Source organism: Natator depressus, chromosome 12 (assembly GCF_965152275.1).
Source record: "Natator depressus isolate rNatDep1 chromosome 12, rNatDep2.hap1, whole genome shotgun sequence".
NCBI classification, from domain to species: Eukaryota; Metazoa; Chordata; order Testudines; family Cheloniidae; genus Natator; species Natator depressus.
Genome location: NC_134245.1, coordinates 600,885 through 624,041, shown reverse-complemented (window position 1 = coordinate 624,041; position 23,157 = coordinate 600,885). Strand labels below are relative to the sequence as shown.

The window sequence follows — 23,157 nt, the reverse complement described above, 5'->3', positions numbered from 1 at the left end:
TCTCCCCACCTCCCTTTGCTGCTGGAGACACGCTGCTTCTCTCTACGGTCGGGGTGTCAAAGAGACTTTCTCTGTCGCTCTGAGTAGCTCCTGGATTTTCCCCCTTCTCTCTGGGATCTCAACACAAAGATGCACTTTGGCTGCAAGTGACCACATCCACACCCTTAGTCACATCAAAAAAGAATTTGCCAATAAGCATCTCAGCGGGGATGTCATCCACCGCCTCCACTTGTCAATCACTTTGTAAACCATCTTCTTTTTTGTGCACCATGGCTAAAGGTACAATACTCCTAGACTGTCTTCTTAACACAAGCTCTGCCATTGCGGCAGGCAAGGGGTCAGATTTTGGAAACACACTTGAGTTAACCAGAGAAATTTGTGTCCCTGTATCTTTCCATCCCGTGTCTACTCTGTCATTGATTTCCCTGCAGTAATAGGCTTCATCTCTCGCTCTGCAGAGCCAAGCCTCTCAAAGTCTTTCAAGGAATCCTCGGGTGCTTCAGGGGTGTTTGTGCTGCGGACAGCTGAATTAATGTGAACTGGCTGAGGCTTGGTTTTTCTCAGCTCAGGGCCCTGATTTGTCTGGTGCTCTGGGTAGTTCCCCTGATCACACTTCCTCAGGCTCTTCCTTGACAGGAGATTTATCATGGGAATTACACGGAGAGGAATGATCCTGGGGAAGTCAGTGCCTCGCCTCCCAACTCTGCACCTTTGTCTTTGTTTAATGAACAGATGGAAGATCAAAGCATTGAATTCAATACTTGAAGTGTCCGTACCATTTCTGTGCACATTGGACTTGACTTCTTCATCTGCACACCACAAGTGTCCATTTTAAATCAAAAGATGCATAATGAGCCATGGGCTACTTCCCTATGACACACAGGGTCACAAACATGGTGGTGAAGAGGACAGATTACGGAGTAATCACAGTGGGTTTCAGCCCCGTAGGATCACCTGGAAGGATTTTTCCTTCCTTTAAAGAGGGCAGAACCCAAAACCCATTCAGAAGATGCGGGGAATCTTACAGTAAATTCTTCCCACATAGTCCCCTTCGTAAAGCCCGTCTGTCAGAGCTTGCCTTAGCACAAGAAAATAACGCCAGGCAGTAGTAAGCACACAAACAAGACTTTATTTATGAGAGGGAAAAGGACTCAGCTAGGCTAGAGAAGGGGTGGATTAACAAAACTTGAACTCTGGAAGTGCTCCAGTCTCCCAAACAATTACACCCAGGAGATAATGTTGATGTTCTCTCTCCCTTCTCTTGCAGGGACAGCGATGGACGGCTGCTGCTCTCTTGACATTGGACATCAGGGAGGGACTCCATGATGGGCACAGGAATGGGTGAGTAGACCTCACTAAAAACCCTCCATATCCCTCTTTGCGTCGTCTCTGCCTGGATGTTAGACCCTATCTACGCGGATTCAATCCGTGCGTGGGAGTGTGCTTCCCAACCCAAACTAATAGAGGAAATGGCTAAAGGTCACCAGATTCTTTTCCCAAGTCCAAGATGGCCCAAAAGGTACATGCCTTTCTTCCCTTCTTTTACGCAAGTTTGGCAGGGGCAACCAGCATTTCACACACCCGGAGACTGGATTTGACCAATGAGGGGACGTTGCGGGGCAGGGTGACCCATGCAGAAGGGGGTTGTATATCCCCTCTGAGAACTCCTCCCTGTGTTCTCTACCAATTGAAGTGGGCGTCAGCCCCGTAGGACCACCCCGAGAGGGGATTTGACCAAAGAAGGGAAGTGCTGCAGTGGAGTGACCTGCCCGCAACAGGATCCCGTGGTCCCTCTAAAACGTCCCCACACCACCCTCTAGCAGTTGGCGAGGGTTTCACTCCCACCTTAGGCCATCTCAGAAGGGAAATGTGTACCAATCCAGAACAGGTATAGCCCGAAGGTCTAGGCCACGGTTTCTTCAAAAGACATCCTTGGAACAAGACAGGCTCTTCCCCGCAGTGTTGTGTTGCGACTTCCAGGACGATGCTGCCAGCCTCGCAAGCATGGAGCTCCAGAGTTCAGCGGCTTCTGGCCTAGACCTTCGGGCACTGCCTATTCTGATTGTTACGTTTCCCTTCTGGGATGGCCTAAAGGGTGTGTGCGAAACCCTGAGCGATTAGTAGAGGACGTTGTGGGGATTTCATGGAGGGGTGATGGACCCCTCTTGCGGGCAGGTCACCCCACCAGGGCACTTACCCTGTTTGGTGAAATCCCCTCTCTGGTTGGTCCTAAGCGACTGAGACCCACCCCAAGTGGGAGGAGCTCTCGAAGGGGTCACGTGACCCACTTCCGGATGGGTCACTCTGCCCCAGAACTTTTCCCAGTTGCTCAAATCCATTCCTGAGGCAGGTGGATGGAGATAAAACACCCCCAGATTGGTAGAGGAGTGGGAGGATCTCTTAGAGGGGTCACATGCCACTCTTTGCTTCTACTCCTGTTTGTATCTTGACCCCAAAAGTCTTATGTCATGGGGTCGGTCTCATGGTGACAGATGAGCGATGTCTGAGGAGTGAAGGGGTGAGGTCCCATGGTTGAAATCAAATAACTTCCCTTAGCCTCAGGGTGGTTTGGCCAAATGGCCAGTGTCAAAATGGCTGCCCTCCCATGCAGTGCTGTGTGTCCCAGTGCCCAGAGTCAGTGCGGCCACCCTCTCCGTCAGGGCTCTGTGTCCCAACGACCAGAGTCCGTGCGGCTGCCCTTTCCGTCGGGGCTGTGTGGCTCAACGCTCAGAGTCCATATGTCTATCCTGTCTCTTACGCCCGTGTGGCCCGATGGCAACAGACAATATGGCTACTCTCTCCCTCAGTGCTGTGTGGCCCAACGGCCAAAGTCAGTATAGCTGCCCTTCAGTGCAGGGCTGTTTGGCTGAGAGTTCAGAGGCAAGATGGTTGCCCCTCCTCTTGGGGCTGTGCAGTCTAGTGGGTCAATGGGGACGTGGGCAGCCACCAAAGGATGGATGGCAGCCAGGGCAGGGGGACCAGGCCCTCGTTACTCCACTGGGTCCTAGCCCAGGGCCTCCTCCGTGGCCAATGTGTTTGCCATTGAGTCAGTGGGATCCAGCACTGGGGATGACAATGGCTAGTTCACCCAGGTTCCTTCCTAGGAGATGTCTCTAGGCCATGGGCTGGGTGTCTCTGGGTTTCCGGCATGGGAAACTCCCAGGGTCTCCGATCTCCCTTGCATGTCTGCAGGCCCCCGGGGATGCGGCTGGGTCTCGGCACCTCGGAGCTCTGCAGTCAGGGGGTTAAGCTGCTTTTGGACTGGAGCCTATAGTGTGCATCCTCCATTTTCAGCGGTCTGCCTAGCGTGAGCTGAGCTGCTCCCTTACACACTGGTGCTCCAGTTGGAGCATGTCCGGCAGGGCTGGGGAGGGGCTTGGCTTTCTCCACCTAGTCTATGGGGTTCTGTGTGGCTGGTTCAGCCCGGCACATGCTGCTCAGCCTCTTCTGTCTTCTCCTTCCCGTGCAAAGCTGCTTGGCCATCTGACAAGAAATGGGATCAGTGGTGGGCTCAATTGGCTCCTGTTGGCCTCTCGATGTCTGGAAGAGGGAGAAAGGGCAGGAACCCAAATGAGAAGAACAAAACCTTCAAGCAGGGTAGTTTTCCACGGCACAACCCCACCCCACTTTGCTGATGCTCATTGGCAACTTCCCTGAGAGCTGGCATTTGAGAGAGCACCCAACCCCCCGCAACCTCCGCTCCCCTGTGGGCTGGCAATGGTAAAAGGGAGTCGGGGAGAATTTCTCCTCTCTCCACCTGGCTTTGATGAGTGAGGGAACCACATGCGAGAAGCTGTGTGAATATAGGGCTCTGTGCAGTGGGATGAGATGTCCTCCATGGTGCCCAAAGGTGGGGTTGTCCTGCCTTTGCAGTGACTTCCTTCTAGTGAGAGAGATTTCACAGATCAGCTCCAGGGTTCTGCCCTGTACCAGTGTGTGGGAATGGGGCAGAAGTGGGGCAATGGTGCACTCAGGAAAGGAGTAGGGCTAAGGGGGGCCCAGGCTGCAGCCACTAAACCCCTGCCTGGCTGGGGTGGGGGCGAGGCGGCTCCGCACGCTGCCGTTCCTTTCCCCCCGCCAGCCACGTCAGCGGGCTAAGTTCCCCCGCAGCTCCCATTGGCCGGGGATCGTTAATCCGGCCCTTGCCCTATTCCCCAGCCTGTTCCAATCCTGCTCTTGACTCCGGACTCCAGCTCCAACCCTTGGCTCCCCTCGGCTCGGCCTCCACCACTCTGAGCACGAGGCCCCAGCGCCACTGCTCCAACCACTGGGCCCAACCAGCCGTGCTTTGGCTTCTGACACCAGCGATATGGAGGAGTCGTTCACCTCACTGCTTTCCATGTGTATGGCCCTGCCTTGGTCAGCGCTGGTTTTCGTCTGCCATTGTGCTGCCCAGTGACATGGCTTTCTTAGATCCCTTTGAACTTCTTCCTAGTCTTCTCTAGGCCCGACTAATCAACATAATTTTGGGTCATCTGCTGATATCCACCTTGTTGTTCAGCCCCGGTTCCAAACATAAGGACATAAGAAAGGCCACAGCAAAGGTCCATCTAGCCCAGTATCCTGTCTTCCAACAGTGGCCAATGCCAGAGGGACTGAAGGGACAGGCAATCATCTAGTGATCAGTCCCCTGTCCCCCATTCCCAGCTTCTGGCAAACAGAGTCTAGGGACACCAAAAAGTTGAGAAGCGTCTGTTGTATTTACCATAGCAGGACAAAGAGCTCTTCGGTGTCGGTCCCGGTTCCCTAGTCGAATGCAGAACCCGACACGAGATTTTCAAGCTGCTGCAAATATTTATAATATCTGTTGAGTATGTACCACGTAGTCCTGTCCGATTTCAAAGGCACTTCGTGAAAAGCTGAAACCAAGAGGAAACGGGTTGAAAACCCCATGGTGCTGATGTGACTGGTACCTAGGAAACCTCCCCTTCCGATGGCCATTGCCCCCTGCTATTCGCTCCCCAAGAGTCTAAGGGCACAAGAACAACAGCTCGGCTCCTCCCAAAATAGCCCTGGACAGAGAGGAGACCCCATTCTTGCCTAACTTCCCCCTCTGCTGGCAGACACTCCTCCACACACCCGTACACACAGACGGTTGGGGGCACTTGTTCTTTGGATGGAACAGGCAAGTGACAGCCGCAGCCACGTTAAACCATCCAACATTTAGGCCGAGATCCACAAAGGGATTTCGGCTCCTAACGTCTCCTGAAATCCTTTGTGGCCCTGTGCCTTCATTCCTGAAGCGCTCACAGGGAAAAGTGTTTCCCATGTGCCCTCATGGGATTTCCTAGGAGCTGATAACCAATCTCGGAGTGAAGGTCCCTGGCCTGCAATCACTCCATTCCAGGGAGGGCATGTGATGAATCTTTCCCTACAGAGGGGAATCGTCATCATCATCATCATCCTGAATAACAAGAGCCCTTTTCAATTCGGTCAGGCCGTCCTTTAGAGACTTTCTGACCTTGATGAAGACAGTCTCCCCACACAGCTCCAAGGCTACATCTACACTAGGAGCTAGGGATGGAATTCCCCTGCTCCTGTGCACAGATTGTGGGACCTTGATGAAAGCTCGCGTGACCACCCTTCTTCCTTCAACACTGTCCTTAGACTGAGAGGGACACATGCAAAGCTGTGTTCAGGCCCTGGGCTGCACCCCTGTGCTTCCCACAGAGGCCCAAACACACAGAGGTATTTCCTTACCTTCATACAGGCAGGAGATGCCATCTTCATTCACTGTTTCAGACAACAAATCGCAGTAATGGTGGATAGTATTTCCTAGACATACAATGAATAAAATGGCTTTTCAGATCCTTCGCTGAAAACTGCTAATGATGCAGCCATTCCCCCAAGACACCCTTGGGAAATTCCAGACATTCCTTACATCTGTTCACAAAGCACGTTCGAGAAAGCATCAGACGCCCAGAAGTTACTGAGAGGCTGATTTCCAAAGGAGATTGAATTCACATCCTGCTGGTTTCCCCAGGCGCAGCCAAAGAGTTGTTGTGGGTGGGCGAAGTTGGTGCAGTCGATTCAGCTAAGTTGCTCCCTTCATCTTGGAGTACATGTTAATTCAAACACACACACACACACACACACACACACACACAGACACACACACCCCGCATTTTAGGATTCTGGTGCTGTTGAAGGGAACAGAGCGGCCATCCAGAAAAGGGCTCTGAAGGAAGCATTGAGAAAAGATCAAATGAATGTGCTCTGCTTGCCAATGAATCGGGCTGCTGAATCCCTTATTGTTGTCTGTGAGCTTTCCAGGTACTGTAAGGCCTGGAACAGGAATTTGGGGATGTGGCTCTCGTTGTTCTGCATCTAGGAAGAAAGAAGGAAGAAATGCACAATATAGAAATGACATGTTCTTCCCACAGCGAATAGTCCAGGAAAGCCAAAGCATATAGCCAGGCCATGGCAACCGCCAATATGAACCCATACACCAGAGCAGCACCCCTCTGAAGTTCCTATTGTGTTCTCCAGAACCTCAGCTTTCATTTGAAAAGACAAAAGTTTGAAGGTCAGAGAATTGTGGAGAAAAATGTCAGCAATGTGAACGGATTGTAACTCCTGCCGAAATGAGCCAGCAGAGAGCCTGGAACGGAGTCCTGCAGCCCGACCGAAGCGGATGGGTACTCAGGGTGTGGGGTAAGAAATATCTTCCTCAAGTTCCCATTCAGCACTCTCACAAGGAATTCACCTACCAAGCAGATCCAGACACACTTCAAGAGCTGTGAGGAGCCATCCCAGGCCATGCTGCGGAAGAGCGTCTTCAAATGAGCCCACCTGAGGAAGACTGCGCAGCGGAAGAGCGTCAGTTTACATGACTGCAAGAGAAGAGGAGACCAAGAGGGTTCTCCCTGAGAGAGGGATAGTCTGGGGGACATGGAACCTTCCCCGTCCCTTGTTCTCCTGCTTTTCCTGCCAGTGGAGATTCCTGTAATTTGTTCTCCACAGAAGTGTGCTGAGGAGAGGAAAGGGAGAGTTGGCTGGAGAGAGCCAGAGCCGTCCTGTCCTTTGGATGGTTTGGGGAGGTTGCCTGGGGCCCCACACTTCAGGGGGACGCAGGCCCTGGGCCGTGCCGGGGCCAGCAGCAGTACTCCCAGCCCCGCTACGCTGTGCCCCTCCTCTTTCCCAGAAGAAGGCTTTTCTTCCCAATTGTGCTGTGTGCTGTGAGGATGGATGAGGCACTTGGCTCCAGCATGGAGTGAAGCAGGGAGGAGAAGACTCCACTTGGGCAAGGGGCTCTGGCGATGAACGGAGTGGGGGCCCCAGGGGATACTGGCTCTTTGCTCTTAAGGCAATAATGACCGTGGCACTTACCAGTTTCACACTCTCATCCTGGTCTTCAAGATGCAGCAGCAGGGGGAGCAAGCAGTGGATGATTTCCTGCTGCACCAAGGGTTTGTCGGGGTCCTGCACCCTGCTCACCACGTTGCCAAGCAGTACAATGGCAGCTGAGCGCACACTGCCCTTCTCCTGGCAATGACACACAGGGGGTGGGGACCCCCGGTTACAGCCAGGCAGCATCAGAGCATAACGTCACTGAGTGGTAATGTGCACGCTGCTCCGGTTCCCCCTGTGCGATGAGAGCCTGTGAGCCACACAGGTTAGAACCACGTCCTGGGGGTGGGAGCGAGCCAGCAAGGCCCTTGCCCTGAGCACTGCTCTTCTGGCTCTGGGATCACAGCTGTTGTCGAGCCAAATTAAGATCCCTCCCACGACGTCTCCAACCTGGAAGAATGCCAGAAAGTTGAGGGATGGATTTATCAATGAGTGGCCTCCTCCCAGGGAAGCCCTCCCGGCAGCCCTGCAAGCCACCTCTGAGCTCAGTTGCCCATCTTGGCTCCTCCCTAATCTCAAGAAAGAGGCTTTGACAAGTCCAGGAACCCCAGTCTTAATCAGGGGGAGTAAATGACGCTGAGAGCCTCCTCCCCAGGGGATGTAGAAAGGAAGTCTGCCAGAAACCTCCCGAGGCCAATCTAATTCACGGGGGAGGCACTCAGATCCAGTGGGGATGGGCAAGAGGATGAAAGCTTGGGAGGGAGAGAGAGAGAAAAGTGCCAAGCCAAATTCTTCCTGATCCTTCAGCGGGAAAAACAGGCAGGCTGTGGGTTTCACTGCAGTGTAGACATACCCCCCACCCACCCACCCACTCTCCCCGCCCGCTCCCAGAGCTCAGTGCAGAGTCTAACAAGTGCAGAATACCCAGTCTCCTGAACCTGCTGCTGTCTAGGACCACAGGAACTGCCAGGTGGAATCAAAGCCAGGGAGCTGGAGGGCCTTTGAAAACACAGACAGCTTGATGCCGACCTTCCCTGGCTGCATGAAGCTATCCTCCAGAACCATGCCACCAAGGGCCCAGGCCTGCAGCGGGACAGCCGGAGGGTTGGTGTCGCTATCCTCCTGTTCTACAGAGGGGGAAACTGAGGCACAGAGCTGGGCCACGTCAGGGCACGGCTGGGGATGGAGCCCATCAGATCCTCACGAGCTGCTGTGCGGCGCTAGCGCTTGTGTCTGCGCCAGGTATAAACACGGGCCCCTTGTGCCAGCCCAGCCGTCCGTCCCCTGGCGGGCAGCAGTGCCCATGCGGGAGCACCCACGCAGCCCCCCCACCGCCCTCGGCTGCAAAGCAGCCCCAGCCCCACAGCAGGGTTACGTTCTCCTCTCCTGCCCTGTGTTCTGGCTCCTCCAGGACCCTTCACAAGGCTGGCAGAGGAGCGCTGAGCTTGGAGCCTGGCCAGGCTGGAGCTGGCCCAAAGGAAACACCTCCACGGTCTTTCCAGGTGCCACCCAGTCCCCCGGCGCCTGCAGGAAGGTTTGGGGTAATCACACACACGCTGGGTCTCCCAGTCACCAACGCTTTGCCCGGAGCCTGGCTCGGAGGGAAGCGCAGACCCAGTCCAGCCAGCCTTGACGTCCCTCTCCGCGGAGCTGGAAACGTGCCTGGAGCTGCCAGCCCAGTCCTGTCTACTCAGCGAACGGCTTGCTGCTGCTCTTTCCCGGGTCTTCTCCTCCCTCCCCAGCCCTGGAGCCAGACGAACACCCACACACAGGCCTACTGTGCCCATGGCTGTACAGCGGCTGCAGGGCTGCAGCCATCGCGTCCTGGACATATTCAAGGGGAGCCCGATGGGATTGGCCAGGCAAGGAGGGCATGAGCCCTGCCCAGCTAGGATGGGGCACCATCCCCAGGCTGCTGCATCAAAGCCAGCCCTGGCTAGGAGCGATTCTGCAACCCAGGAGAGATTCTGCAACCATCCGCCTGCTGGAGAAAGACATCAAGGTGAACTTGTCCCAGCTTGGAACTCCCAGTAGCCAATGGGATACATTTGGGTTAGGAAAAAGAAAAGGAGGACTTGTGGCACCTTAGAGACTAACCAATTTATTTGAGCATAAGCTAAAGCTCACTTCATCGGATGCTTATGCTCAAATAAATTGGTTAGTCTCTAAGGTGCCACAAGTCCTCCTTTTCTTTTTGCGAATACAGACTAACATGGCTGCTACTCTGAAACCTGTCATTATTTGGGTTAGGGTGAATATATGTCAAGAAGGCAAAACCACTCCTTGAGAGGGGCATGGCAGTGAGCTAGGCCCAGCCTGAGGGCCTCAGAGACCCCCTTGTCCCACCCTCTCTGCCTAGCTTTGGAACAGTCTAGCGGGTTCTCTGTGTATGAAATTCCTCTCACTCTGCCTTCCTCACCGGGGCTGGAGGGGGGCTGGAATATTTAGCTGCAGGCAGCACATTGGCTTCTTGGGGTGAAGTCCCATCACAGAGAGGTGCACACAGGGCTAGGGAATGGGCAGCACCATCAGGCAATCATAGTATTCCCTGAATCAACATGCAACACGAAGGGCCCATGAGAGTGCTGAGTCCTGAGAGCACCATGGCTCCAGCTGGACTGGATCTCCTAGCTCTCCCCCTTCCCCCAGAAGGTGGGGTGAGCAGCTCTCAGATCACAATGGATGCTTTGCCAGCTTATACAAGGCTATTGGAATGCATTGTTTATTGGTAGGAGAAAATGGCCTAGAGAGGTGAGGTTTATGGGCCAACAGGCTTTGAAGTCTGCACTGGGTTTGAGTGCTGATGCACACCGTCAGTGAGACCAGGGACAGCACACGCACAGGGCTGTGGACAGCTCTGGCCCACGGGCTGGGCTGGGCTCAGAAGCATCCAGCGGAAGGAAGGCTTCGGTATTTCACTAGAAGGGGGGATAGGTCAGAGGCGAATTGCCGATTGGAGCTGGCTCGCTCGTGTTGGCAGGCCCCACCCCTTACAGACATGTGACTCCATCCTCGTGTCCATGCGCCCCGAGCCCTTTAAAACAAGGGTAGCCAAAGGCAATGTTTCCATGGCTGCCCCAAGGAGCTTGGCTGCTGGAGGTTACAGGACACAGGCAGCAATGCTCTACCTTGAACCAAGTGGCTAGGCCAGGAGCATGACATGCCAGAGACCCAAGGTCTCCACCAGCCACACCACCTACTAAAGATGATGCAGCTGGATTCTTTGCAAACTGAGCAAGGCCCTCAGGTCCTCTCACCCATCCCCTCCTGCTCCCTGGGCCTCCCCGCAGATGCTGCTGACTCTGCATTCCAGCGCTGGGGAATGGCAATGCTGGATGAAGACTCCCCTACTGGGGCTGTGCAGGAAGGTCTAGCATTCTGGGGGCATTTATCGTGGGTCACTGCTCCTGCTCTGTGGCTGATTATCAGCTTCAGTGACCAATTTCTTGCTCTAACAGCACCCAGAGAGCACAGGATTTGCTGTGCTAGCTCACTGCAGCGCCCAAAAGCCAGGTATCCTGTCTCCATAGTCAGAGGCTTCAAGGAAGGTACCAGAGACCCTGCAGTGTGTAATTATGGAATAACCTTCTCTTTGGGGAATGTGCCCCCCTGTAGTCAGTGGCTGGCTCCTGCCCTGTGGAGATGGTTTTATAGTCCTGGGGTCTCCTGCCCTCTCTAGCTGGTGATATTTGGATTATCCATATATATGTCTCATCCTTTTTTGAATCCCACTAGACATTTGGCCGCCTCAATATCCTGTAGCAGTAAGTTCCGCTGGTGAATTATATATTGTTAAGAAAGCCTTTCATTGGTAAGTCCTGAAAGCCCAAGGTGCCAAGGCGGCTGTGACTGGCTCATGGCTGCTGTGTTCCCTGTTAGAGGGTCAGTGGGGCATCATTCAGGCTGCCTGCCCGCACCCCTGGGTAGAAGTATGGCCGCAGGGGCTCCAAGAAGATGTCACTGAAGGTGTAGATGTGACAGCTGCCAGTCACGTTGTAGAAGGACACCTCTCCGGCCTCAAAATCCAGGAAGATGCCAATCTGCCGAGGCTTCACTCTCAGCATAAGCTCGGGCAGGGGGGAAGTGAGCGCTGCATACTCATCCCCATTGTGCAGCCACACCGTCCAGAAGCCAGTCGCTGGTGAGGGCGTGAATATTCCCTGCCTGCTCACACACTCCTCACAGACCCCCAGTGTCCAACATGGCTTGTCCCCCACTTCCACCTCCCAGTAGTGCATCCCGGCTGTGAACCGCTGCCGGCCCAGGATGCAGGTGCACGTGTCAAACCACTTGGGGTTACTGGGGATGTCCCGCCTCTTGTTGCCCACCCTCACGCTCCGCTGATCCTGGGACAGGAGCAGGTAGGCATTGGCTGTGTTGGGGTCCACAGTCACATGCGCTAGGGACAGAAAGAGAATCACATGGTGCATCCCATTAGTGTCTGTTGGTTACTTATGTCCTGCCCTTTCCTAGCACCTCCCTCAGAGGTGCTGTATAGACTGGAATGAATCCAGCCCCAACCCCCAGGAGCTGGGTCGGTGTATGACTGAGGCACGGGGGAGTGGGGGGAATTGCCCTCAGTCACACAGGGAGTCAGCTGCAAAGCCAGGAGGAGTCCTGACTCTCCATCTCCTGATCTAAACAGTAGACAACCCTCCCTCACAGATCCAGGAATAGAACCCAGGAGTGCTGACTCCCACCCCCAGCCCCTCCACTCATACCCACTAGACCTCTAAGTGTAACTTACAAATGCAGATTTTTTTTTTTTGGTTACATAACCTACTTCTTATTCTGCCAATCGCTCAGACAAACAAGTTAGTTTACATTGACGGGAGATACTGCTGCCTGCTTCTTATTTACAATGTCACCTGCAAGTGAGAATGCCTGGAACTTTTGTAGCCAGCGTTGCAAGGTATTTACATGCTAAATATGCTAAACATTCGTATTCCCCTTCATGCTTCAGCCACCATTCCAGAGGGCATGCTTCCATGCTGATGATGCTCATTAAAAAAATAATGCATCAATTACATTTGTGACTGGACTCCTTGGGGGGAGAATTGTATGTTTCCGACTCTGTTTCACCCACATTCTGCACATATTTCATGTTATAGCAGTCTCGGATGATGACCCAGCACATGTTCGTTTTAAGAACACTTTCACTGCAGATTTGACAAAACGCAAAGAAGGTATCGATGTGAGATTTCTAAAAATAGCTACAGCACTCGACCCAAGGTTTAAAAATCTGAAGTGCCTTCCAAAATCTGAGAGGGACAAGGTGTGGAGCATGCTTTTAGAAGCCTTAAAAGAGCAACACTCTGATACGGAAACTACAGAACCCAAACCACCAAAAAAGAAAATCAACCTCCTGGTGGCATCTGCCTCAGACGATGAAAATGACCATGCGTCAGTCCACGCTGCTTTGGATTGTTATCAAAAGCAGAGCCCATCATCAGCATGGAAGCATGTCCTCTGGAATGGTGATTGCAGCATGAAGGGACATATGAATCTTTAGCGTATCTGGCACGAAAATATGTTTCAACGCCAGCGACAACAGTGCCATGCGAATGCCTGTTCTCACTTTCGGGTGTCATTGTAAACAAGAAGCAGGCAACATTATTTTCTGCAAATTGTAACCAACCTTGTTTGTCTGAGTGATTGGCTGACCAAGAAGTAGGACTGAGTGGACTTGTAAGCTCTAAAGTTTTAGATTTTTTATTTTTGAATGCAGTTTTTTTTATATATGTATAATTCTACATTTGTAAGCTCAACTTTCATGGTAAAGAGACTGCACTACAGTACTTGTATGAGGTGAATTGAAAAATATTTTTTTTGTTTTTTACAGTGCAATTATTTGTAATAAAAAATAAATATACAGTGAGCACTGTACACTCTTTATTCTGTGTTGTAATTGAAATTAATAGATTTGAAAATGTAGTAAACATCCAAAAATATTTAAAAGAAATGGTATTCTATTGTTGTTTAACAGCACAATTAATCGTGCAATTCATTTTTGAATCGCGCGGTTAATTTTTTGAATCGCGCAGTTAATCGCAATTAATTTTTTTAATTGCTTGACAGCCCTAATTTTAATATAGCTAATGTAAACGTATACATCCAGGAACAAAACCTGTAGGCCTTAGTTAGAGGATGGGGGACTCTATCCTGGGAAGCAGTGACTCTGAAAAAGATTTGGGGGTGGAAGCGAATAAGCTGCTGAACATGACCTCCCAGTGTGATACAGTGACCAAAATAGCTAGAGTGATCCTGGGATGCATAAATAGGGAAATCTCGAATAGGAGTAAAGAGGTTACTGTACCTCAATAGTGGCACCGGTGTGATCCCTACTGTGTCCAGTTGTGGTATCCACAATTCAAAAAGGATGTTAATAAATTGGAGGATTCAGAAAAGAGCCACAAGCAGGATTAAAGGACTGGAAAACATGACTTATAGTGATACAGGCAAGGAGCTCAATCTATTTATTTTAACAAAGAGAAGGTTAAGGGGTGATTTGATTACAGTCTCCAAGTACCTACATGGGAAACAAATATTTAATAATGGGCTCTTCAATCTACCTGCGATTGGTATAACATGGAAGTTGAAGCTAAACAAATTCAGACTGGAAAAAAGGTGTAAATGATTGACAGTGAGGGTAATTAACCATTGGAATAATTTATCAAGGATTGTGATGGATTCTCCATCACTGACCATTTTAAAATCCAGATTGGGTGTTTTCCTACAAGATCTGCTCTAGGGATTATTTTTGGGAAGCTCTCTGGCCTGTGCTATACAGAAGACCAGCCTAGATGATCCCTTCTGTCACTGGAATCTATGAATCTATGATTTGCCTGATTTTGAGACAAAGCCGGAGCCAGTAGCCCTGGGGATGATGGAGAAAGGAAGGGAGAATTGAGGCTGTGCAGCTCAAGCCAACAACCCTTAATCCAATGACTGCTTCATCTTGAGCAGATACTTTTGAATAACAAATTCCCTTCCAAACTGAGGTGGCACCCCCCTTCTCTCCCCCAGCTGATACACTGGAAAGGGCCCAGGATGTCTGGCTGCGACAGGCCCGAGGATCACAGCCCTTCAACAGCTGCACCAGGCCCGGGGCTCGCAGCCCTTCAGCCTCTAGGCTGGGCCCGGGACACGCAGCCCTTCAGCATCTCCACCTGCCTGCAACTCACAGCCCTTCTGCTCAGCTCTTTGGGACTCAGTCCCAGCCACTGAAAAGTTGGAATTCTTTTTTAAGCAGAAAGTGGATTTGTGCCCATGACTCAAAAGCTGCAGGACAGATTCTGTCCCAGCCTGGCCCCGAGCACAGATTCCCCTGGGATTTGGCTGAGATGGGAGAGGAGGAACGTCAATGTCTGAGGGGATCTGGAGAGCAGCACAGGACAGGGGTTGAGAGAGATGCTCTCTCTCAGCTTTGCTGCCAGGACTCTGAGTTGTCTGTAGCTCATATCTGTAGGCTGGGCACTGCCTGACTGCGGGACAGGCTGATGGCACTGCTCTACTCACCCGAGACAGGCTGTGTTCTTGGAGCAGGGCTCTTCCCTGTACAGGTTCAGACCCTGCCTCACAGTGTCCTTACCTGTCCTGAGTTGGCGTTTATATTCCCTAGCCCTGGACATGTTTCACTGGCCCTCATTTTCCCTAATAAGGGAGGGGTTTGCTCCTTCCTCTCTTCCCGAATCCCTGAGGATCGTCCAGCCCTGCTGAGCTCTCGATGGTTCCCTTGGTCTTGGCCTCACAGCCTATCACGTTTCCCACTTCTGGTTTGGAAGAAACGTGCCTGCGAACATACAGCCGGTCTGGGCTTGGCGAGATGCCGGGTGTGGCCAGTGCAGGGTCTCGGAAGGGCCATTTTCCAGTTACATAATTTCACAGAATTTAATGGGACATTGGACCATCAAGTCTGACTTCCTGTATAACACAGGCCAGACAGTCCTTCCACCCTGACACCCCTTCCACCTGGACACCCCAATGGTAGGGAATCTACAAGTTTAAAAATATTGACAAAGTTTAAAAGCTTCTCCAAAGTTCAACTCTTCTCCAGGCTGCTCCTTCCCATAGCAAGAGCCTCACAGAGAGCATGAAAAGAGAGAGAGAGAGAGAGAGAGAGAGAGAGAGAGAGAGTGAGTCAGGAATGAAAACAATACAGGCGGGGAAGGTACTACATTTATAAACAGCAGGTCCTGCTGTAATGTCACATGCTATGCTCGAGTTATGTCCAGGTTACAGAAGATGACGACCATGTTTTCAGAGTCAGAAGCCAAGGCATCCAACAGAAGGGTTGAGCCACTGGCTATCCCAGCACAGTGAAAGTGAGGCACCCCAGTGTTGAGGCAGTTATGCTGGTGTAGGAGTGCTAGTCCTGGGATCGCTGTTCCTATAGGAGAAGCGGAATAAGCTCCCCTGGTATAGAGATGTAGAACTGCAACCACACTAGGCCCTGGTCCACACGAGGAGTTGAGGTCGAATTTAGCAGCGTTAAATCGATTTAACCCTGCACCCGTCCACACGATGAAGCCCTTTTTTTCGACTTAAAGGGCTCTTAAAATCGATTTCCGTACTCCACCCTCGACAAGGGGATTAGCGCTTAAATCGGCCTTGCCGGGTCGAATTTGGGGTACTATGGACGCAATTAGACGGTATAGGGCTCCGGGAGCTATCCCAGAGTGCTCCATTGTGACCGCTCTGGACAGCACTCTCAACTCAGATGCACTGGCCAGGTAGACAGGAAAAGGCCCGCAAACTTTTGAATTTCAATTTCCTGTTTGCATGGTCACCTGCAGCTTGCCACGCTGGCCAGAGCTCATCAGCAGAGGTGACCATGATGGAGTCCCAGAATCGCAAAAGAGCTCCAGCATGGACCGAACGGGAGGTACGGGATCTGATCGCTGTATGGGGAGAGGAATCCGTGCTATCAGAACTCCGTTCCAGTTTTCGAAATGCCAAAACCTTTGTCAAAATCTCCCAGGGCATGAAGGACAGAGGCCATAACAGGGACCCGAAGCAGTGCCGCGTGAAACTTAAGGAGCTGAGGCAAGCCTACCAGAAAACCAGAGAGGCAAACGGCCGCTCCTGGTCAGAGCCCCAAACATGCCGCTTCTATGATGAGCTGCATGCCATTTTAGGGGGTTCAGCCACCACTACCCCAGCCGTGTTGTTTGACTCCTTCAATGGAGATGGAGGCAACACGGAAGCAGGTTTTGGGGACGAGGAAGATGATGATGATGAAGTTGTAGGTAGCTCACAGCAAGCAAGCGGAGAACCGGTTTTCCCGACAGCCAGGAACTGTTTCTCACCCTGGACCTGGAGCCAGTACCCCCCGAACCCACTCAAGGCTGCCTCCCGGACCCGCCAGGCGGAGAAGAGACCTCTGGTGAGTGTACCTTTTAAAATACTGTACATGGTTTAAAAGCAAGCATGTGTAATGATTAATTTGCCCTGGCATTCGCGGCTCTCCTGGATGTACTCCCAAAGCCTTTGCAAAAGGTTTCTGGGGAGGGCAGCCTGATTCCGTCCCCCATGGTAGGACACTTTACCACACCAGGCCAGTAGCACGTACTCGGGAATCATTGTAGAACAAAGCATTGCAGTGTATGTTTGCTGGCGTTCAAACAACATCCGTTCTTTATCTCTCTGTGTTATCCTCAGGAGAGTGATATCATTCATGGTCACCTGGTTGAAATAGGGTGCTTTTCTTCAGGGGACACTCAGAGGTGCCCGTTCCTGCTGGGCTGTTTGCCTATGGCTGAACAGAAATGTTCCCCACTGTTAGCCACGGGGAGGGGGGAGGGTCTAGCCACGTGGTGGGGGGAGGCAAAATGCGACCTTGGAACGAAAGCACATGTGCTGTGTATGTAATGTTAACAGCAAAGTTTACCGTGAAAGAGTGTAGCCATTGTTCTAGAAAATGTGTCTTTTTAAATACCACTGTCTCTTTTTTTTTCTCCACCAGCTGCATGTGTTTCAAGGATCACAGGATCTTCTGCTTCCCAGAGGCTAGTGAAGATTAGAAGGCGAAAAAAACGCACTCGTGATGAAATGTTCTCTGAGCTCATGCTATCCTCCCACACTGACAGAGCACAGACGAATGCGTGGAGGCAGACAATGTCAGAGTGCAGGAAAGCACAATATGACCGGGAGGAGAGGTGGTGGGCTGAAGAGAGTAAGTGGCGGGCTGGAGAGAGTAAGTGGCGGGCTGAAGAGAGGGCTGAAGCTGAAAGGTGGCGGCAGCATGATGAGAGGAGGCAGGATTCAATGCTGAGGCTGCTGGAGGATCAAACCAATATGCTCCAGCGTATGGTTGAGCTGCAGGAAAGGCAGCAGGAGCACAGACCGCTGCTACAGCCCCTGTGTAACCAACCGCCCTCCTCCCCAAGTTCCATAGCCTCCTCACCCAGACTCCCAAGAACGCAGTGGGGGGCCTCCAGCCAACCAGCCACTCCACCCCAGAGGATTGCCCAAGCAACAGAAGGCTGGCATTCAATAGGTTTTAAAGTTTTAAACTTTTAAAGTGCTCTGTAGCCTTGTCCTTCCTTCCTCCACCACCTCTCCTGGTGCTTCTCTCCTCCACCACCCCTCCTGGGCTACCTTGGTAGTTATCCCCCTAGTTGTGCGATGAGTGAATAAAGAATGCATGAATGTGAAGCAACAATGACTTTATTGCCTCTGCAAGTGGTGATCGAAGGGAGGAGGGGAGGGTGGTTAGCTTACAGGGAAGTAGAGTGAACCAAGGGGCAGGGGGTTTCATCAGGGAGAAACAAACAGAACTTTCATGCCGTAGCCTGTCCAGTTATGAAACTGGTTTTCAAAGCTTCTCTGATGCGCACCGCGCCCTCCTGTGCTCTTCTAACCGCCCTGGTGTCTGGCTGCGCGTAACCAGCAGCCAGGCGATTTGCCTCAACCTCCCACCCCGCCATAAACGTCTCCCCCTTACTCTCACAGAGATTGTGGAGCGCACAGCAAGCAGTAATAACAGTGGGAATATTGGTTTCGCTGAGGTCTAACCGAGTCAGTAAACTGTACCAGCCCGCTTTTAAATGTCCAAATGCACATTCTACCACCATTCTGCACTTGCTCAGCCTGTAGTTGAACAGCTCCTGACTACTGTCCAGGCTGCCTGTGTATGGCTTCATGAGCCATGGCGTTAAGGGGTAGGCTGGGTCCCCAAGGATAACTATAGGCATTTCAACATCCCCAACGGTTATTTTCTGGTCTGAGAATAAAGTCCCTTCCTGCAGCTTTTGAAACAGACCAGAGTTCCTGAAGATGCGAGCGTCATGTACCTTTCCCAGCCATCCCACGCTGATGTTGGTGAAACGTCCCTTGTGATCCACCAGAGCTTGCAGCACTATTGAAAAGTACCCCTTGCGGTTTATGTACTCGCCGGCTTGGTGCTCCGGTGCCAAGATAGGGATATGGGTTCCGTCTACGGCCCCACCACAGTTAGGGAATCCCATTGCAGCAAAGCCATCCACTATGACCTGCACATTTCCCAGGGTCACTACCCTTGATATCAGCAGATCTTTGATTGCGTGGGCTACTTGCATCACAGCAGCCCCCCACAGTAGATTTGCCCACTCCAAATTGATTCCCGACTGACCGGTAGCTGTCTGGCGTTGCGAGCTTCCACAGGGCTATTGCCACTTGCTTCTCAACTGTGAGGGCTGCTCTCATCTTGGTATTCTTGTGCCTCAGGGCAGGGGAAAGCAAGTCACAAAGTTCCATGAAAGTGCCCTTACACATGCGAAAGTTTCGCAACCACTGGGAATCGTCCCAGACCTGCAACACTATGTGGTCCCACCAGTCTGTGCTTGTTTCCCAGGCCCAGAATCGGCGTTCCACTGCATGAACCTGCCCCATTAGCACCATGATGCCCACATTGGCAGGGCCCGTGCTTTGAGAGAAGTCTGTGTCCGTGTCCTCATCACTGATGTCACCGCACTGACGTCGCCTACTCGCCCGGTATCGCTTTGCCAGGTTCTGGTGCTGCATATACTGCTGGATAAGGCGTGTGGTGTTTAATGTGCTCCTAATTGCCCAAGTGATCTGAGCGGGCTCCATGCTTGCCGTGGTATGGCGTCTGCACACGTAACTCAAGAAAAAAGGCGCAAAACGATTGTCTGCCCTTGCTTTCCCGGAGGGAGGGAGGGAGGGAGGGAACGGGGGCCTGACAATGTGTACCCAGTACCACCCACGACAATGTTTTAGCCCTACCAGGCACTGGGATTTCTACCCAGAATTCAAATGGGCAGCGGAGACTGCGGGAACTGTGGGATAGCCACCCACAGTGCAATGCTCCGGAAGTCGACGGTTGCCTCGGTACTGTGGACACATTCCACCGACTACATGCACTTAGAGCATTTGTGTGGGGACACACACAATCAACTGTATAAAAACGCTTCCTACAAAAACAACTTCTATAAATTCAACCTAATTTTGTAGTGTAGACATACCGTTAGAGACTAACCAATTTATTTGAGCATAAGCTTTCGTGAGCTACAGCTCACTTCATCGGATGCATTCAGTGGAAAATACAGTGAGGAGATTTATATACACACAGAACATGAAAAAATGGGTGTTATCACACACACTGTAAGGAGAGTGATCACTTAAGATGAGCTATTACCAGCAGGAGAGCAGGGGGAGAAAACCTTTTGTAGTGATAATCAAGGTGGGCCATTTCCAGCAGTTAACAGGAACATCTGAGGAGCAGTGGGGGGTGGGGAAAGACACTGGCAAGAAGATTTTGAATGGCCCCTAACTTTGGGTGCCCACGTTGAGACACCTGGGGCCTAGATTTCAGAGGTGCTAAATACCCGCAGCTCCCAGGGGGGCTTGTGGGCACTTAGGGTGTGTCTACACTGCAGTTACGTGCCCACGGCTGGCCCGGGCCAGCTGACTCCGGCTCACGGGGCTCGAGCTGAGCAGCTGTTTATTTGTGGTGCAGACGTTCTGGCTTGGGCTGGAGCCCGAGCTCTGGGAACCTCCCACCTCGCAACGTCCTAGAGTCGAAGCTCCAGCCTGAGCCCCAAAGGCTACACTGCAGTTAAACAGCCCTTTAGCCCGAGCCCGGGGAGCTGGAGTCAGCTGGCCTGGGCCAGCCGCAGGTGTGCAATTGAAAATCAGCCCCCAGCCGTCTCTGAGTGGGCACCAAAACCTGAAGCATCCAGTGCTGGCCATTTACTCCCTACTGAATCCCTGGACCTGAACTCCGTGGGCGAAGCCACCTTGCCTGGCCTGCGTTTGGCTCTAGGCTGCATCTACTGGGAGCCTAGCCGGTCCTCTAGGTTTGATGTATCGTGAGGGCAGCACCTGGCTCTGGGAAGGCTCAGTAATTGGATGAGTCTGTTCAATTACACGGATCTGTTTCTAGCCAGGTTGCCGGTTGCGTTTTGCTTGGGTCTGTAAAACAAAATGAAATCAAAGTGGCTGGTGGAAGCAGCGCAATGAACATTTAAAAAGAATCAGTGGCAGAGCTAATAGCAGGCCGGGGGGCAACTGCCCCCCTCGGCAGCCATTAGGTATACGTGTGGTGCCTTTTCAAGCCAATAGGTAGAACTGACGGTGGAACCACCAATGACCCAGCTGCCTCCTGGTTCCACCACTGCTCAAAATGTAGCTCCGCTGATGCTAAGAATCCAGAGTCTATTGAGCAGGGACATGGGACAGACAGCGCCCTTGCTTGGAGAACCCATGCTTTGCAAAATGAGACATGGACTTGCATTCACCCTGCACTGAATTGCAGCCACTTCTGGAGTGGAGCGTAGTAGCTGCATAACAACACACGGATTGCTCGCCCAGCACTGAATTGTAGATACCTCTGTGGTGGAGCACAGCAGTGTATCATAGAACATCAGGGATGGAAGGGACCTCAGGAGATCATCTAGGCCAACCCCCTGCTCAAAGCAGGGCCAATCCCCAATTTTTGCCCCAGATCCCTAAATGCCCCCGCGCAAGGATTGAACTCACAACCCTAGGTTTAGCAGGCCAATGCTCAAACCACTGAGCTGGCCCTCCCCCCCACAACACAATACAGGGATCACTCACCTGGCATTGAAATGCAGACGTCTCTGGATGGAGCATAGCTGATGTGCAACAGCACTCAGCAACACTACACAGGGATCACTCACCCAGCACTGAGATGATGCCACCTCTGGGGTAGGAATGCAGCGGCTGTTGAACAGCCACAGAGCGACACTACTCACAGTTTAGAGCAGGATGTGAAGAAGACTCTCACTTCCATTCGAAAGCTCTGCGGGAGTTTCCAGAAACAGACCGTGCTGTTAACCTGAGCTGAACAGCAGCCAGGACACACTAGATTGGGTCTGCACTGCGGGTAACCAGACAACAGCTCTGCCATGAGGGATTCGTTCTGATTGATGGAGGGAGGGATGGGGCAGGGAGCCAGTCAAGCTTGGGGAACAAATTCCTTCCCCAGGACGCTTTGCTCCAGGATCTTAGCGCCCAGGCTCTACGGCCATTAATTCCTGCACCACCAGCCGGAAGGGAAGGGCTGGGGCAGGTCTCTGCGCGCCACATGTCACAGGAGGACAAGGCAGAACGAACCATGTCACAGAATGAATCAATTGCATCGCCAGGACTAGAACCCAGGACTCCTACTGGCCAGCTCTCTGCTCTAACCATTAGACTCCACTCCGCTCGCAGTCAGGATAGACCCCAGGAGTCCTGATTCCTACACACACACACACACACACACACACGTTTCTCTAACCCAGTGGTTCTCAACCCGGGTTACGGGTGCCCCTGGGGGTACGCAGAGGTCTTCCCGGGGGTACACCGACAGGCTACACAAAGAGCATTAGCGAAGTCAGGACTAACTAAAATGTCATACAGACAATGACTTGTTTATACTGCTCTGTGTACTGTTGGGTGTGTTTTGTTACAGGATTATAGTCTGTTAAAATATGTGTATATTAAATTCAATATGGGGTCTGTGAAGACAGAGCAGCAATCCAAGATGGCGTCTGAACGGCCATCTTGTGACCGCCATCTTGTTGTTTACGGTGATCATGGCCCCGTCATAACTGGATCCAACCGGTTTTTCCCGCCGTTGGCAGCTCCCAGGACAATTTTACCTCAGACTGTTCCCACCCCGCTGGGGCTGTACCGTGTTTTCCCGCCGCTCCGTGCAGGAAGGGCCGGACGGGCTGAGCAGGGCACAGTCCGTCCCCTCCGGCCTCCCGCCCCCGCGGCGCTGAAGGACGCCATTCCCGACGGGGCGAGACGGGCAGCGGCCGCTTGCTCCATTCGACCTGCTCCTGTTCCTGGGGACCGCACGGGGCCTGGCTGGGGGGGTTGGGGGGGGCGAGGGGCCTGGCTGGGGGGGGCCTGGCTCGGGGGGGCTGGGTGGGGGGGCGAGGGGCCTGGCTGGGGGGGGGCTGTGGGGGGGGGTCGAGGGGCCTGGCGGGGGGGGGGTCGAGAGGCCTGGCTGATGGGGTGGGCTGGTTGGAGGGGGGCGAGAGGCCTGACCGAGGGGGGGGCGAGGGACACTGCTGAGGGGGGGACACTGGTTGGAGGGGGGACTTGCAGCTCAGTGGGGGGCCCCGACTGGAGTGGGCTGAGGCCCCACGACCCCAACCCCGTCCTCTCCTTAACCCTGCCCGAGGCCCCCGCCTCCCTCTGCGCCCCACGTGACCAGGTGGGGGCTCAGTGGGGACCTGCGTGGCCCTGTCACCGGGCACCTGCCCCTTGGTGCCCAGGCCCAGCCCCCGCAGCGCCAGAAGTGGGGGGCTGCGGCGTCCGGCCGTCTCCAGCCTTGCAGACATCGACCGCCAGCACCCCAGCTGCTTTATGCTGAAATCAGTCATGGGGGGGGCTGGGCCCGTCCATCAGTGA

At 52.9% G+C, this 23,157-nt stretch overlaps 1 protein-coding gene and 1 long non-coding RNA gene across 4 annotated transcripts; both read right to left on the bottom strand.

Annotated features, from left to right (window-relative positions):
• Positions 1–1,161: 1,161 nt before the first annotated feature.
• On the bottom strand, positions 1,162–6,077 carry LOC141996752 (uncharacterized). 2 transcript variants are annotated; one of them, XR_012641596.1, is made up of 4 exons: positions 5,882–6,077; positions 5,701–5,775; positions 4,706–4,859; positions 1,162–3,540 (listed from the first exon to the last, which is right to left on the bottom strand). It is a non-coding gene; the product is annotated as an uncharacterized LOC141996752 (long non-coding RNA). The 2 variants fall into 2 exon arrangements; XR_012641595.1 differs by having other exon boundaries at positions 1,163–3,540; positions 5,701–6,045.
• A 63-nt stretch (positions 6,078–6,140) lies between these two features.
• Positions 6,141–7,577, bottom strand: LOC141996750 (maestro heat-like repeat family member 5). 2 transcript variants are annotated; one of them, XM_074969047.1, is made up of 3 exons: positions 7,330–7,577; positions 6,711–6,833; positions 6,141–6,327 (listed from the first exon to the last, which is right to left on the bottom strand). In XM_074969047.1, the coding sequence occupies exons 1-3, from the start codon at positions 7,534–7,536 to the stop codon at positions 6,202–6,204; spliced, it is 456 nt and encodes a 151-aa protein (XP_074825148.1). In that variant the 5' UTR covers positions 7,537–7,577; the 3' UTR covers positions 6,141–6,201. The 2 variants fall into 2 exon arrangements, 1 of the variants encoding a protein (XP_074825148.1); XR_012641594.1 differs by lacking the exon at positions 6,711–6,833 and having other exon boundaries at positions 6,315–6,327.
• Positions 7,578–23,157: the final 15,580 nt, after the last annotated feature.